This window comes from Anabrus simplex, chromosome 2, assembly GCF_040414725.1.
Source record: "Anabrus simplex isolate iqAnaSimp1 chromosome 2, ASM4041472v1, whole genome shotgun sequence".
Classification (NCBI taxonomy): Eukaryota; Metazoa; Arthropoda; class Insecta; order Orthoptera; family Tettigoniidae; genus Anabrus; species Anabrus simplex.
In genome coordinates, this window is record NC_090266.1 from 354,909,497 (window position 1) to 354,927,860 (window position 18,364).

Sequence of the window (18,364 nt, forward strand, 5' to 3'; positions counted from 1 at the left end):
TCTCCTTTACATCCTTACTACAACCCCAAAACACCCTCATAACCATGTGTAGAGATCGGTACCCTTTATTTACAATCCCATTTATGTGATTACCCCAGTGAAGATCCTTCCTTATATTAACACCTAGATACTTACAATGATCCCCAAAAGGAACTTTAACCCCATCAACGCAGTAATTAAAACTGAGAGGACTTTTCCTATTTGTGAAACTCACAACCTGACTTTTAACCCCGTTTATCAACATACCATTGCCTGCTGTCCATCTCACAACATTTTCGAGGTCACGTTGCAGTTGCTCACAATCTTGTAACTTATTTATCACTCTATAGAGAATAACATCATCCGCAAAAAGCCTTACCTCCGATTCCACTCCTTTACTCATATCATTTATATATATAAGAAAACATAAAGGTCCGATAACACCGCCCTGAGGAACTCCCCTCTCAACTATTACAGGGTCAGACAAAGCTTCACCTACTCTAACTCTCTGAGATCTATTTTCTAGAAATATAGCAACCCATTCAGTCACTCTTTTGTCTAGTCCAATTGCACTCATTTTTGCCAGTAGTCTCCCATGATCCACCCTATCAAATGCTTTAGACATGTCAATCGCGATACAGTCCATTTGACCTCCAGAATCCAAGATATCTGCTATATCTTGCTGGAATCCTACAAGTTGAGCTTCAGTGGAATAACCTTTCCTAAAACCGAATTGCCTTCTATCGAACCAGTTATTAATTTCACAAACATGTCTAATATAATCAGAAAGAATGCCTTCCCAAAGCTTACATACAATGCATGTCAAACTTACTGGCCTGTAATTTTCAGCTTTATGTCTATCACCCTTTCCTTTATACACAGGGGCTACTATAGCAACTCTCCATTCATCTGGTATAGCTCCTTCGACCAAACAATAATCAAATAAGTACTTCAGATATGGTACTACATTCCAACCCATTGTCTTTAGTATATCCCCAGAAATCTGATCAATTCCAGCCGCTTTTCTAGTTTTCAACTTTTGTATCTTATTGTAAATGTCATTGTTATCATATGTAAATTGTATTACTTCTTTGGCCTTAGTCTCTTCCTCTATCTCGACATTATCCTTGTAACCAACAATCTTTACATACTGCTGACTGAATACTTCTGCCTTTTGAAGATCCTCACATACACACTCCCCTTGTTCATTAATTATTCCTGGAATGTCCTTCTTGGAACCTGTTTCTGCCTTAAAATACCTATACATACCCTTCCATTTTTCACTAAAATTTGTATGACTGCCAATTATGCTTGCCATCATGTTATCCTTAGCTGCCTTCTTTGCTAGATTCAATTTTCTAGTAAGTTCCTTCAATTTCTCCTTACTTCCACAGCCATTTCTAACTCTATTTCTTTCCAGTCTGCACCTCCTTCTTAGTCTCTTTATTTCTCTATTATAATAAGGTGGGTCTTTACCATTCCTTACCACCCTTAAAGGTACAAACCTGTTTTCGCATTCCTCAACAATTTCTTTAAACCCATCCCAGAGTCTGTTTACATTTTTATTTACCGTTTTCCACCGATCATAGTTACTTTTTAGAAACTGCCTCATACCTGCTTTATCAGCCATATGGTACTGCCTAACAGTCCTACTTTTAAGACCTTCCTTTCTATCGCATTTATTTTTAACTACCACAAAAACAGCTGCATGATCACTAATACCATCTATTACTTCAGTTTTCCTATAGAGCTCATCTGGTTTTATCAGCACCACATCCAGGATATTTTTCCCTCTGGTTGGTTCCATCACTTTCTGAATCAGCTGTCCTTCCCATATTAACTTATTTGCCATTTGTTGGTCATGCTTCCTGTCGTTCGCATTTCCTTCCCAATTTACATCTGGCAAATTCAGATCTCCCGCTACAATCACGTTTCTTTCCATGTCGTTTCCCACATAGCTGACTATCCTATCAAATAATTCCGAATCCGCATCAGTGCTACCCTTTCCCGATCTGTACACTCCAAATATATCAAGTTGCCTATTATCTTTAGAAATGAGCCTTACACCTAGAATTTCATGTGTCTCATCTTTAACTTTTTCGTAGCTTACAAATTCTTCTTTCACCAGAATGAAAACTCCCCCTCCCACCTTTCCTATCCTATCTCTACGATACACACTCCAGTGCCGTGAGAAAATTTCTGCATCCATTATATCATTTCTCAGCCATGATTCAACTCCTATTACAATATCTGGTAAATATATATCTATTAAATTACTTAATTCTATTCCTTTCTTTACAATACTTCTACAGTTCAGCACTAACAATTTTATGTCATCCCTACTTGATTTCCAGTTCCCTGTTCCCTTATCACCGCTCCCTAGGCCATCCCGTTTCCCTGAATGTACCTCCCTATTACCCTTCCAAACAAATTTCCTAACTTGTACGTACCACTGCGGTTTAAGTGAAGGCCATCCGAGCGCAGATCCCTATCTCCTACCCACCCATTAGGATCTAGAAATTTCACTCCCAGTTTCCCACATACCCACTCCATAGTCTCATTTAAATCCCCAATCACCCTCCAGTCAGTATCCCTCCTACACAGTATTCCACTAATAACAATCTCCGCTTTCTTAAACGTTTCTTAAACGATGTCGGCACAAATTAAAATGCGAGGTAGGCCTATAACTGAAATGACAGTTGTGATCGGTAAATCGTCGCTGTTCTGGCAAAAGGTTATATTGTAGATGCTCTTCCTATCCATTATTTTCCTTAAGACTGGTCACGCCTCTCAGCCACATATGGATATGCATTCCATCAGAACAATTTTCGTTGTGTTCAATTTCGTATGCTAACGTGTAAAGGAAAAGGAACCTCAAGTACATTATACTGTAGGGGTGCGTAAACAAGTCATGCAAACATACATTCCTAGAGTGCAGTGCTGTAAGTTTCATTTTCTTTTATACGTAAGCAAACCGAGCTCGATAGCTGCAGTCGCTTAAGTGCGTCCAGTATCCAGTATTCGGGAGACTGTAGGTTCGAACCCCACTGTCGGTAGCCCTGAAGATGGTTTTCCGTGGTTTCCCATTTTCACGCCAGGCAAATGCTGGGGCTGTACCTCAATTAAGACCACGGCCGCTTCCTTCCCACTCCCAGCCCTTTCCTGTCCCATCTTCGGTGCGACGTAAAGCAACTAGCACAGAAAAACGTAAGCAAAGAAAAATGAACACAACGAACATTGTTCTGACGGACGAACAGCGACGAATTAATGGTAAGTGGATACTGAAATGTTATTTATTTAAATATTTATTATTTAATTCATTTATTTCTTACATTTTTTAAAAATACAATTATATTTAAATTTCTCCATGTAGTAGGCTACCGTCTCAAGTATTTTCTAGCTACCTTAAACATTGAACTGTAGTAATTTTACAAGCAAACAGATCATAAAACAATTCTGTTGTATGTAAAGTTACAGTCTTTAGAATTCCACAGAAGATATAAAATCGCCAGTTGATGTGAAGCATTGTATGTCTTCTTTCCTTAGTCGTCGTCGGGTTCAATATTGGCGCAGCACGTGGCGATGTACCACAGACACATCTTACTGCAGTAAGAGCTATATTTGGGAACTGGCTCTTCCCGTTCCACCACTGGGATGTCATCACAACCCTGTGGACACAAAGCATTAAGTAGTAACATATACCCTTCAGTTAATAAATCAATAGTAATATATCAATGATAGAAAAACAAAGAGACTAAGAAGGAGGTGCAGATTGGAAAGAAATAGAGTCAGAAATGGCTGTGGAAGTAAGGAGAAATTGAAGGAACTTACTAGGAAATTGAATCTAGCAAAGAAGACATCTAAGGATAACATGATAGCAAGCATAATTGGCAGTCATACAAATTTTAGTGATAAATGGAAGGGTATGTATAGGTATTTTAAGGCAGAAACAGGTTCCAAGAAGGACATTCCAGGAATAATTAATGAACAAGGGGAGTGTGTATGTGATGATCTTCAAAAGGCAGAAGTATTCAGTCAGCAGTATGCAAAGATTGTTGGTTACAAGGATAATGTCCAGATAGAGGAGGAGACTAATGCTAAAGAAGTATTAAAATTTACATATGATAACTAGAGTTGGGATGTCTATGTAATTACATATTTTGTTCCATGCTATTTAGGTGCTGGGAAAAGTCATATGTTCACAAAACACTATGTTACCGAATTTCATTTTACATATTTTTTTATATTTGTGGGTATTCTACATATTCTTAGTGATATTACATAAAATTACATATTTTAGCATTTTCCTGTTTTCATCTATATAAATAAAACTGTAGGGGGTCCGCTGTCTGTAATTTCTTTTGTTTTGCCAATTTTTCAGATATTTATCCGTTTTAGGTCAACTCAAGACCGAATCGGTGGTTTTTACGTTTCGTGTCTGTTTGTTTGTCTGTTTGTCTGTTTGTCTGTTTGTCTGTCTGTTTGTTTGTCTGTTCCACCATCACGTCGAAACGGCTGGATAGATCTCAACCAAACTTCATATTTAGAGTAAACTTATCCCGGGGATGGTTTCGATATGCATATCATTTTAAAATCTTTCAATACTCGGGGGGTTTATAGGAAAACCAGAATGGTTTTTCCACCATCACGTTGAAACGGCTGGATACATCTCAACTAAACTTCATATCTAGAGTATACTCATCTCGGGGAAGGTTTCGATATGCATATTATTTTAAAATCTTTGAATAGACCGGGGGTTTATAGGAAAACCAGAATGGTTTTTCCACCATCACTTCGAAACGGCTGGATAGATCTCAACCAAACTTCATATTTAGAGTATACTCATCCCGGGGAAGGTTTCGATATGCATATCATTTTAAAATCTTTCAATAGACGGGGGTTTATAGGAAAACCTGAATGGTTTTTCCACCATCACTTCGAAACGGCTGGATAGATCTCAACCAAACTTCATATTTAGAGAATACTCATCTCGGGGAAGGTTTCTATATGCATATTATTTTACAATCGTCGAATAGACGGGTGGTTTATAGGAAAACCAGAATGGGTTTCCTCCATTTTCTCTTATACTATTGATTTTCTGTAAACTTCGTTTACCGTACGTGAAACGTCTCTTCATTATAAACAACTTTCGTTATGTTCATAATTTACCTTACTCTTCACATGACGGAGAAATTTACAATTTTCCGCTGGTATCATGCTCTGCATTGAGTGACCGACAGACCGACAACGAAACTACAGGTTACTATGGCAACGTCTCTGACTGCATGCCAGCAGGGAAGTAACGTATTGCCATTTTCCTCATCATGCTTTTAAATTCGTGGTTGTTCCTTGGGTAGAAGGCAAGAGAGGCGTCAATCGGCCTATCTGCGGGATATTGGCGGAATATCGTTGGATATTATAACCGCCCTCGAATAGATTAAGTAATAACACCATTAGTCATCTTCTTATTATTTGTTTACCTAAGAATCACTGACCTAAATTTCTCCTCTGTTACCGCTTTATTATATCCATTACTCACACTAGCATAATTTATTGAGGGGCATTTGATTTTCCAATACATTCACTTGGCATTTACATATTTGTCGTTATCCGGCTGTCCGCAGTTATAATCCATTTTCTATTACTTTCAACTTTCTTAACTGTATTATTTCTTCCTTAATTACGCCGTATGTACGCGAGTGCTACAAACTACTGGATGTATTTCCACCAAGACTCATATTTAGAATACACCTGTCCTTGATAGGTTTTGGGCAAATATTGTTTCTAAATCCCTGAACTGACTGGGGGTTTATACGAAACCGAAACAGTGATTTTGCACTTCCACAAAATATACACAACCAAACTTAATGGAAATCTACCTACCTTGGTAGATAATAATTTCTAAACCTTTTTTCTCATGTGCATCATTTCGATACGAGGATTAATAAGGGAGATATCATTAACGGACCGTTTTTCTGTACAAGTCCCATCGGACTTAACTCCCGAGCGGGTGCGTGTAAAGCGTACTCCTTACAATTTGAAAACTACTGAAGACATTCGAACCAAAATTTATATTTAGCATCCACCTGTCCAAAGGTAGGTTTTAAACGTAAATAACATTTCATGTTCCGGAATGGATTGGCGGTTTATAGGGAACCGAAATGGTGATTTTACTCTTCCACAACATATACAGAACAAGACCAACCTGACTGGAAATCGACCAAACGTGATGGAATTCCACCTCTAAACCTTTTTTTCATGTGCATTCTTTCGTCAGGAGGATTACTAAGGGAGATATCATGAATGGTCACTTTTGCAGGTTAAGTCCAGCGGACATAGCCCAAAAGGTGTTTTACATGGAGCAGATTCCTTATCTATATAAATCAAATCGTAACGACTGTGTGCCTCTACACTGACTATTTTGGCGAAATTTTCGTACAGCTTTCCGTTTAAGGGGTAATAATGACCATCTCCATAATTTTTGGTTTAGTTTCCTGAAAGTACTAATTTTTACCCGCCTCGCCCAAAATCCAAATTGCGCCATAATCTGCCAGAAGAAAAAGAAGATAATTGAAATTTGACAAAATTATACGTTTAAGCCTGTAACGAACGGAAAACTTCCTAGATCATTAAATTTTTCACTTTGAATCCCCGAAGTATATCGAAATACGCAGGCAATTTTAATGATGGTGCAGACCTTCGGAAATTCCTATCCTATAACGGATTGCACAATCTCCGTTCAATTTGGAATGATCTATAACCGTGGTCTTATGACTTTTTGCCGTATCTGTATCCCTTTTACGTTTGATTTTTCTCTTTAATCGATGTTAAGTCAATTTGGAATTTTCACATGCATAATTCATACTTTCAATTACTTATATGAAATACAGAATCATTAAACTCTTCACGAAAATTGGCCCACCCAGTAGCCATATGTGAGCCAAATGCTATGTATGTATCCGAAAAGTAATGTAATGTGAGATAATCTTACAAAACCTTTACCCTGTTCCACGTTTCTAATTCAATCTGACCCAAGAATAGATGACATATCATAGGACCAGCCATTTAGGCCACTAAATCCGGCGTGTCTTATGGTATAATCCTTTGTCGATATGACGTACGTTTAGTAGCAGTTAATCTGTAAATGAAGGTCTTCAATATTGCAAATACGCATATACTTTCGTATGTCGATCTATATATATTCACTGATGTCGATTTTTAGCGATCGAGAAAGGGTGGGTCTGCTATTGTAATAAGTACTCCCCACACCGACTTTGACTGGCAGTAGGAAAGGGTTCCTTCTCCAACTCCTGTGTAACTGTCATTAGTAAGGAAAGCCTACAATTATAATGAATAGTTCCCTTCTCGATTTGACTTGCAGAAGGCAAGTGAGCATGCAGTTTTGTTTAAAACTCCCCTACCCGATTGTGTTTGGCAGTAGGCAAGGGTGCCTATCATTATAAAGAAATGTCCTCATCTAAGATGTGACTGGCATTAGGCATAGTGGCCTGCTATTTTGATGGAAACTCACCAACTTGGTGTGACTGGCAGTAAGCTGGCTGGCAGTAGGAAAATGGGCCTGGCATTATAATGATAACTGCACAACTCAATTTCGAGTGATAGTAGGGTAATTGCCTGCCATTATAATAAAAACTCCTCAACTGAAATCTGTCTGGAAGTAGGAAGGGGGCTGCCATATTAACGAAAACTCCCCAATCGATTTTGTCCGCGTAGTAGGCAATGGGGCCTGCAATTATTACGTAATCATCCCAACTCGATTGTGAATAGCAGTAGGCAAGTGAGTCTGCCGCTATATCACAAATCCGTAACAAACACTTTACATTGGAAACAACGTACGGGGAACTCCCCATGCTCTTTCTCGGATAACGCTAAGAGACATGCAATTTTAAAACAATCTTATTTACTGCATGTACACTATTTACTTCGATAACCGAATACAATGTAGAATACCGTAGCGAAGCACGGGTACATTCGCTAGTATGAAATAAATTGCTGAATTGAAGTTTCACACTTATTTAATGTGAGGCTGTTGTCTGTCCTCTCAACAGGGGGATTAAGGTAATTATGAGTGACAGGTATTCGAGAGGATGATAGGTGCAGGTAGAGGCCCTTGCGAAATAGGTTTTTCTAAAGGTTCCAATTAGCTGCAGGAAAACTGTTACTTTACATCTGCCAGTCTTAAATCTTTCATCCCTTTTAGAGTTAATTGCTTTACAACTAGCCACTTTCATGTTGGAATTTCCAGGAATATTTTTCTAAACGCATTTCTGTGACCTCTTTGTTATGTACTTAGGAATTTCCAAATATATTCTTAGACCTGTCTTCCTTTGAAATGTCTCAGTTAGGTTATAGTTTCTTTTGAACAGCTGAAGAACATAGTTCATGATCATCAGTTTCCTCTAGAGTCAATATGGCACCAGTAGTGTCCTCGCTGGCTTCAAAGTTAAAATCATGGATTGCAGTTAACAGTTAGGTCTACAAAAGAAACAAATCCTGTTAACACAGATGCAGCCTTCACCTTCAAGTAACCCTTTTTATAAAGACTTATGCAGTGCAATAATTGCAGTCAATATTCCATGGTATAAACTTGAAGTGTCTGGATTCACATTTTTTCTGGAAAAAATACTGCAAACAACATGTTCCTAACCAATCCACACAACGCAAGAATTATCTTCAAGTCTGCTACGACGAGGTAATTAACAACATAAGACAGCATATAGGAAATTCTTTCATATGGGTTGCTGTTGATGAAACAACAGATGTTAAGGGTAGATTTATTGCAAATCTTGTGGTGGGGAAGCTACAACCTGACAGCGCCTCAAAACCGTGTTTGATCTAAGTTGTTGTAAAGAGCTAGACTACATAAATCACTCAACTATTGCGAGATTTGTGAATAATGGATTAAGAGCTCTGTGACTGACTGAGATGAAAGAGGAAAAGGTATTAGTGATGTATTCTGATGCTGCAGCATATATGCTTAAGGCTGCAACTGCTTTGAAGGTGATACAGTATATCCCGATATGATCCATTTTACATGCTTGGCTCATGTACTGCAACGTGTTGCCAAAGATATTAGAGCTAAGTTTCCATTTCAGCAACAGAAAAGGTTTTTCTAAAAGCTACACAATGAGTGCTATTTTACAAACAGCAATTGCCAGAGATACCACTCCCACCGGAACCATTGTTAATGAGGTGGGGGACATGGATAGAAGCAGTTAACTTCTATAGTGAGCATCTAGATGCTATCAAGACTGTGGTAGATTCATTTGATCCTGAAAATGCTGTATCTATTAGTGAATCACAAACTGAATTTAGTGACTCCAAAGTGGTCTCCTCAATCACCTACATCAGGGGCAACTTCCACTGGCTTCCAGAAAGCATCAAACGTCTAGAAACATCAGGACTGCCACTGCAAGATTCTATTGCCATCATAGAGGATGCTATTGAAAAACCAAGTGCTGTGCATGGGGAAACTGGTGCAAGTGTATTGAGTAAATTGCAAAAAGTGTTAGAGAAATCCTGGTTATTCAACATTTCACAGTGTGTGCCAAATTCTAAATGGAGATGACGTTGATCCTCCCGAGGACATTTCTCCAGCGAAAATTCCTCTCCTAAAATTTTCCCCGGTAACATCATGTGATGTTGAAAGATCTTTCACTACATATAAGAACATCCTAAGTGACAAACTACTTTCCATGACCCCAGAGAAAATCGAAAAATGCTTAATAGTTCACTGTGATTAAAAAGTTAAGGAATAAACGTGCTTTGAGTGTTGAAAATAATAAGCTTCTATTGAATACGTGTGTGATATATTCATATGACTCCAAAGAACATTGAAAAATACTTAATTGATCACTGTGCTACAAAATGTAATAAAAAGAGTGTTTAGTGGGTTGTAACTGACAAAATGGTAAGTTTATATTAATTATATTTACATATTTTGCCGCTTTTTGTTTCATATTTATATACCTATTATTCCACTTGATACTACATAAAAATCCCAGCTCTAATGGTAACAATGATATTTACAATAAGATACAAAAATTGGAAACTATAAAAGCGGATGGAATTGATTAGATTTCTGGGGATATACTAAAGACAGTGGGTTGGGACATAGTACCATATCTGAAGTACTTATTTGATTATTGTTTGCTTGAAGGAGCTATACCAAATGAACGAGGAGTTGCTATAGTAGCCCCTGTGCATAAAGGAAAGGATGATAGACATAAAGCTGAAAATTACAGGCCAGTAAGTTTGACATGCGTTGCATGTAAGCTTTGGGAAAGCATTCTTTCTGATTATAATAGACATGTCTCCAAAATTAATAACTGGTTTGATAGAAGGCAGTTTGGGTTTAGGAAAGGTTATTCCACTGAAGCCCAACTTGTAGGATTCCAGCAAAATATAGCAGATGTCTTGGATTCAGGAGGTCAGATGGACTGTATCGCGATTGACCTGTCTAGAGCATTTCATAGGGTAGATCATGGGAGACTACTGGCAAAAATGAGTGCAATTGGACTAGACAAAGAGTGACTGAATGGGTTGCTATATTTCTAGAAAATAGATCTCAGAGAATTAGAGTAGGTGAAGCTTTATCTAACCCTGTAATAATTAAGAGGGGAATTCCTCAGGGCAGTATTATTGGACCTTTATGTTTTCTTATATATATAAATAATATGAGTAAACAAGTGGAATCAGAGGTAAGGCTTTTTGTAGATGATGTTATTCTGTATAGAGAAATAAATAAGTTACAAGATTGTGAGCAACTGCAGCGTGACCTCGATAATGTTGTGAGATGGACAGTAGGCAACGGTATGTTGATAAACGGGGTTAAAAGTCAGGTTGTGAGTTTCACAAATAGGAAAAGTCCTCTCAGTTTTGATTACTGCGATGATGGGATGAAAGTTCCTTTTGGGGATCATTGTAAGTATCTAGGTGTTAATATAAGGAAAGATCTTCATTCGGGTAACCACATAAATGGGATTGTAAATAAAGGATACAGATCTGTCAGTGGCGGCTCGTTTGGGAGGCGCTAAGGCGCGCGCCCCCCACGGGGTTCCATTACATTCGGGAATTTTAATCTTAAATGTTAACATGGGAAATATTTTACTATAAGATTATTATCAAGGGCGCGAGTTGCATTGTGCTGCGGCGCGATGCGCTGCTGGCCCTACGCAGGAGGGCGCTCTCTCACAGCGGACCAAATACTCCCGAGTCACGCTTGACTGGCCTTGAGGGAGCCAATCAGAGGCGCTGTAGAGATGTGCTGTTCTACGGAGATTCCGGCGCGTTTCTGCCGCGGCCCATCGTTGCATCCAACCTACCCGAAACATTGGTGATCTGATTTCTATTTAACAGGGGTCAGTTTATGCCATTTCTCTCCTAAAACTAGGAACTATTTTACTGAGGTACTTACCTGAGTTAAATGTGCCGGTATACATTTAAAATTGTCTTGTAATTTTTAGGATTATTAACTAACGAAACGAGTAACGACTGTAACTACTGGCTCCTCGCACTTGACTCATGTTGGCCATACTCACTCGAGAGCGCGATGCTTAACTTTGTGTTGATGAATGATCTCGTGAGGTGACTGTGACAAGGTGAAATTAGGAGAAAGGTTGTGATTTATATGTAGGCGTAGTGTTATGTATGCACTTCGTACAGCATGATTGCCGTCGAACATATTAAATCACTAACGTTTTCTTCTCTTTCTATCGAGAAGAAAGTCGAACTGAAGGAGTGTTTTAGGACGACACCAGAATTCTTGTTGAAAAAACCGGAGACAAAGAAAAATGAAAATAGGGCTTTCCAAATACAAATTATTTCTCTTGACGTATATAACAAGAACTCGCGGATATGTGAAAGTGATATCTCAGAAACCTTTTACTGCTTTCCTTGCCTGCTATTCCCCGTTCTAGGAAAGGAGATAAATGGATCACCACCGGGGTGATATCAATAGTACCATGGACTTTGAAATGCTTGGTGAAGTCAATGTCGTGTCTTGTGTAAGTGATCACTACAATGAAACTATTCGTAAACATAACTCTATGGTGGACAAGAACAGGCAAATATTATTATTATTCATAATAATTATATAATGTAATAATAATAATAATAATAATAATAATAATAATAATAATAATAATAATAATAATAATAATAATAATAATAATATATCTGTATGTATGTTCAGTCTTCAGCCCTAAGGCTGGTTGGATCCTCAACAGCTCTGCCATCAGCTGTCATAGATGGCCTAGGCATCACTGAAGAGGCATACTAGGGAAATGAGGAGTGAGGTAATTTCCCGTTGCTTTCCTCACTGAGCCAGAAGTTGCTGTTACATATCAGTCTGCCAAGCCCACTGAAATGCACACACCAACCGACCCTATGAGCAACATTTTCACACCATTCCTAGCAGGGACTGGCTGCAGAAGGAATGGAATTACTAGCATCGCTCATAGCTCAGTCACTTTCATATTGTCAAAGCCAAGGATAAGACAGAGACAGATCAATGAAAGTAACAAAATTGCTCTAGCCCACACCAGAAGACATAGTGCACTGTAAACACTAGGTCCTGCCAGTAAAGGCATACAATAATAATAATAATAATAATAATAATAATAATAATAATAATAATAATAATAATAATAATAATAATAATAATAATAATCAACATCATCATAATCAAAACAATTGCATATGCATTGCACCGTATAGTGTTCGAAGTGTGTATCTTGATAACATGTTTTGAAGAACTTGAGATATTTTGTGGATAAGGTGCGCCCCCCACTGCTGATATCCACGAGCCGCCACTGAGATCTGTGCACATGGTTATGAGGGTGTTTAGGGGTTGTAGTAAGGATGTAAAGGAGAGGGCATATAAGTCTCTGGTAAGACCCCAACTAGAGTATGGTTCCAATGTATGGGACCCTCACCAGGATTACCTGATTCAAGAACTGGAAAAAATCTAAAGAAAAGCAGCTCGATTTGTTCTGGGTGATTTCCGGCAAAAGAGTAGCGTTACAAAAATGTTGCAAAGTTTGGGCTGGGGAGAATTGGGAGAAAGAAGACGAGCTGCTCGACTAAGTGGTATGTTCCGAGATGTCAGCGGAGAGATAGCGTGGAATGACATTAGTAGACGTGTAAGTTTGAGTGGCGTCTTTAAAAGAAGGAAAACCGGGCGAGTTGGCCGTGCGCGTAGAGGCGCGTGGCTGTGAGCTTGCATCCGGGAGATTGTAGGTTCGAATCCCACTATCGGCAGCCCTGAAGATGGTTTTCCGTGGTTTCCCATTTTCACACCAGGCAAATGCTGGGGCTGTACCTTAATTAAGGCCACGGCCGCTTCCTTCCAACTCCTAGGCCTTTCCTATCCCATCGTCGCCATAAGACCTATCTGTGTCGTTGCGACGTAAAGCACCTAGCAAAAAAAAAAAAAAAAAAAGGAAGGAAAGATCACAATATGGAGGTAAAGTTGGAATTCAAGGGGATAAATTGGGGCAAATATTCATTTATAGGAAGGGGAGTTAGGGATTGGAATAACTTATCAAGGGAGATGTTCAATAAATTTCCAATTTCTTTGAAAACATTTAAGAAAAGGCTAGGAAAACAACATTTTTTTTTGCTAGGGGCTTTACGTCGCACCTACACAGATAGGTCTTATGGCGACGATGGGATAGGAAAGGCCTAGGATTTGGAAGGAAGCGGCCGTGGCCTTAATTAAGGTACAGCCCCAGCATTTGCCTGGTGTGAAAATGGGAAACCACTGAAAACCATCTTCAGGGCTGCCGATAGTGGGATTCGAACCTACTATCTCCCGGATGCAAGCTCACAGCCGCGCGTCTCTACGCGCACGGCCAACTCGCCCGGTAGGAAAACAACAGATAGGGAATCTGCCACCTGGGCGACTGCCCTAAATGCTGATCAGTAGTGATTGATTGATTGATTGATTGATTGATTGATTGATTGATTGATTGATTGATTGATTGATTGATTGATTGATTGATTGATTGATTGATTGATTGATTGATTGATTGATTGATTGATTGATTGATTGATTGATTGATTGATTGATTGATTGTACAGTAAGAATTCTGACCTCAGTACTTTTGGTTTTAATACCCATAGGAAATCGTTTTCAGAATATTGTCGTTCTAGCCTATATCTAAGAATATGTGGATAGAGATTGAGACCGTCCTCTTAATGGCAGTGGACTCTGATGTTCAGTCACCTTGTCAGACGCTCATTTGCAATAACTGGCAAACAACTGTGCTACCTCCCAGAGAACCCATCTCTAGAAAGTTCATTAAGTATTTCCACAACATGGTGCTTAACATCCAAGAAGATTGCAACAAATTTAAACCATAGTTCCTTTGGCATCCGTGTAGGCCTGGGTGCAAGTCCTCCCAGTTGATGCCCAATGATGACCTGTGCAGCTGAAAACTCGTGTCCTCGTATTCCTCGAAGTGGTGCAGCGCTTTTCAGGCACACCCTTAAGGAAGGTGAGCTGTGAGTACATTTTAAACACATCCTAGCCCTCCTGCCAATCTGAAATCACTGGCCTCCGAGGACGTCAGCTACCCTTAAACTAAGGAAATGGACATAGGCCTAATACGGGTAAAACAGGTCGATGAAATGTCGTACGGCTGTTAGTGCCGGGATATCCCAGGACGGGTTCGACTCGCCAGGTGAAGGTATTTCTGTTTGACACCCGTAGGCGACCTGCGCGTCGTGATGCGGATGAAATGATGAAGACAACACATACACCCAGCCCCCGTGCCATTGGAATAAGCCAATTACGGTTAAAATCCCCGACCTGGCTGGGAATCAAACCCGGGACCCTCTGAACCGAAGGCCAGTACGCTGACCGTTCAGCCAACGAGTCGGACAAACAAGTCGGTGATGTTAATAAATGAAATGGATGAATAGGCCTATATAAGACATTTTCCACCATGGTATATACACATTTAGACCTAAAACCCATCAGTATTTCAATTCAAGTATCTTCTTCAGCTGAAGAAATGAAATGAGATAGACTAATTTCAAATAAAGTTTTAGTACCTTTCCTAAGGTAGAGAGGATCTTGCAGTGTATAGTGGACTGTCGTATGTATGGATCATTTTGCATTTCAAAATGTCTGCTTCATATTAAATTAGATGGTGTGTAGATACCTTTACATTCAAAATAATTAGTTATTAGACTATAGGCTGGAAAGCACTAAATAGAACAATGCTATTGTACTTCATTTTTACTACTCTTGGTGGCTATATAATAATAACAGCAGGCCGGATACGAACATCTAATTGAGTAGTCTTCTCGTCTTCACTAGACAGCTTGAAGAAAGCATTATTTTGTGAGACGTTAGAAATGTCATTAAAAGATGGAAAATGATCTCAGATCCACTGAAGATATAGGCCTAAATGGCAGGAGAACGATCGCCAGGCATCAAAGTGGTGTGAAGACAGTTTGCGTTACGGTAGTCGCTTTATGTTAGGGGTCACGTCCACTCATGTGCAAATATTATTTGATACCTTGTCTTATTGGGAAAAGGGTTATGAAATCAATCACTTCGACAGTTCGTGATAAAATCTCAAATCATTTTGTACAAGAGAACAAATTACGCAATGTCAATTAAGTTGTTAGGTAGAAATAAAGCAAGACAGATTTAATAATAACTTAGCCTACTACAACCAAAAACGACAATAACAAAAGTAAAGTTGTAAAAGAGGTTGAGAAACTGAAGGAATTAACGCAATTTGTAATACGCATCTGGAGGAAAAAAGATGTGGGAAGAGGATATACATTTGAGTCTTAAGTTGAGTAGGAGGGGAACTGAAGACGGTTGTCGAAACAATTTGAGACATTGTCTCAAGTTGACCGACTAAAAATCTTAAGTTATTATTTAAATCTAGCTAGACAGCACTGAAAAACATAACTTAGAAACAAATTCTATTCACAACAATCGAAGTAGGCCACTTTCACGGACCCTGTCTGGAAAAATTGAATATGTATTTCCTCGGGTTTATTTTACCACTCGTTACAGAAACATGCTAGGATAGTTCATTCCCGGCTTGCCCAATTTTTACAAATCCTGGATAGGGTTCACTCGGCCACGTGAAACAATCTGAAGAGATGTCTTATATGAGAGGCAACAGACCCGGTCATTAAAGGCAAGCAATATGGCTTAGGGTTTCGTCATGCTAACCACATGAATCTCCAATATCTATGGGCCATCTGATTGGGCAGCAGTCATCTTGGCAGGTCATAATCCTTAATGGGCGTATATTCCATTGTTCTTTTTTTAGAAGGCCTATTTCATATCTTGTTAATAAAAATGTTATTGTAGACATGATATAGGCTTTTGGGCTTATGCTGTGTCAAGAAAATAGGCCTAAGGTAAAATTCTTTACGTTTCGCAGAGATCTTTGCTCTGCGTCATCAGAAAAAATCTGGACTGTCCACGAGAAAGGCTTCTAAAACAATAAGGCTTGAATTTAGACGTTACTCAATAGAAGTGGGAATGGTACGTTCAGTCGTCACCAAATGGCTCCCCGGACGCGGTACAGCGCTTCGAAGCGGAAGCTGACGGAACAATCAGAATCAGTCTGAGAGATTCACATAACATAACAGGTGTACGCACATATGAAGATATGACCTTGACACAAGCCTGGAATGAAACACCTGGCGATGAGGAACGTACGAACTTGGAAAAAACCGAAACGAAATAACAATAGTGAAGGGACAGGGAAGGGAACTACCTACGTAAAACCTTAATGGCTGGCAACCAAGTATTTCTTAATTGATAGCCAGTGTCCCTGTTGAAATTTTTACGTATTTCCACAGCTTCTCGTATAATCCTGGACCTGCAGTGTCTAGTGTGAGTAAGAACTCGAGGCTGTTTACTGACTGAGCTCACGTGACCCTACCACTCGTGTGCCCAACGCCACTGTGAAGCTCTTAAGGCAATCTTCAATTCCAAAAGAGTTCCATGATTAAAGACATGCATAAGTCTACAACAATATCTTACGACATTAAAGAAGAATATAATTTAATTACTGAACAAAGAACATCTACTGTATGTGATTCTTACCCGAAGTAGTTTAATTCCTTCTTCATTCACTTCTTCTTCTTTGTTCTTGGTAGGCTGAGAAGTAACAACGCATGGCTTCTTGCCAGTGTTGTCTTTAGTGGGCATCATCTTCTCTAAGTCGGCTATCTGTGGGGAGAATGTGTTTATATGATATATGTAGATAAATTTATTAGAGTTCCATTTGTTTCAATAAGCCTAAGCTGATGCAGTTTCCGATCAGATTAAACGACTACCTTACAAAGATACCGAGGATCAGACTTCATCATCCGGGAGGTTGGGTGGGTATAAAGACACCGTGGCGGAGTGACGGGTGAACTTTGTCACACACACATACACACATATATGTACTTAAACCAGTCTTACGGCTGGATCAAATTTATTAAGTAGATAACTGGCACATGGTTTGTAATATAACGTTGGCTTACTTCTAAAACCTCGTATGTCACAATGCTCTTCCTACCCATAATATTCCTTAAAAGACTGGTCACACCTTCCAGCCACATATTTATATGCAGTCCATCAGAACAATTTTCGTTGTGTTCATTTCCCTATGCTAGCCTGTAAAGGAAAACGGACCTTACCATACCGTATTGTAGGGATGTTGTTTGCATGACGAATTTACGCACTCCTACAGTGTAACGTGTTTAAGGTTCATTTTCCTTTACAGGGCAGCACAGGAAAATGAACACAACGAACATTGTTCTGATGGACTGTACATCCATATGTGGCTGGGAAGCGTGACCAATCTTAAGGAAGTTAATGGATAGAAAGTGCATTCAGAGATACGATGTTTTAGAAGTAAGCCATCGATAATTAAAATATCTGCCCTACTCTTGGACGACAATTGTAACATAAATAACATAAAATATGAATAAATAAAATAGTAAATACAGCAATTAATCGCCCCATGCTTGGGCGTTAATTGTAACATAAAAAGTAACGTTGATCAAAATATCGATCTTCGTACCGTAATTGAATGTAATTATCACCTGGCGATTTCCATTGAAATATTATATTAATAACTGGAGCAATAATAATAATAATAATAATAATAATAATAATAATAATAATAATAATAATAATAATAATAATAATAATAATAATAATAATAATGATAGAGCATAAAAGATTCCACTCAGGTCATATTCGTAAAGCTGCAGAACTGGTACTCTGCTGATTGGGTCTTACCTAACCCACTGAACACGAACAAACAGGTAGGAACTGCACCTAGTTTATCCAATAACTTCTCCACTAATTGAAAATGAATTATCTATATTC

The 18,364-nt window shown here is 38.8% G+C and overlaps 1 protein-coding gene across 1 annotated transcript in view; it reads right to left on the minus strand.

Moving 5' to 3' along the window:
- Nucleotides 1–3,474: 3,474 nt before the first annotated feature.
- Nucleotides 3,475–18,364, minus strand: part of LOC137498348 (uncharacterized) — a 69,373-nt gene continuing 54,483 nt past the window's right edge. The window contains exons 3-4 of the mRNA XM_068225790.1: nt 17,087–17,212; nt 3,475–3,647 (exon numbers count right to left, since the gene is read on the minus strand). Of these exons, the coding sequence (XP_068081891.1) occupies nt 3,522–3,647; nt 17,087–17,212 (252 nt within the window). The 3' untranslated portion in view covers nt 3,475–3,521. The remainder of the gene's footprint in view (nt 3,648–17,086; nt 17,213–18,364) is intronic.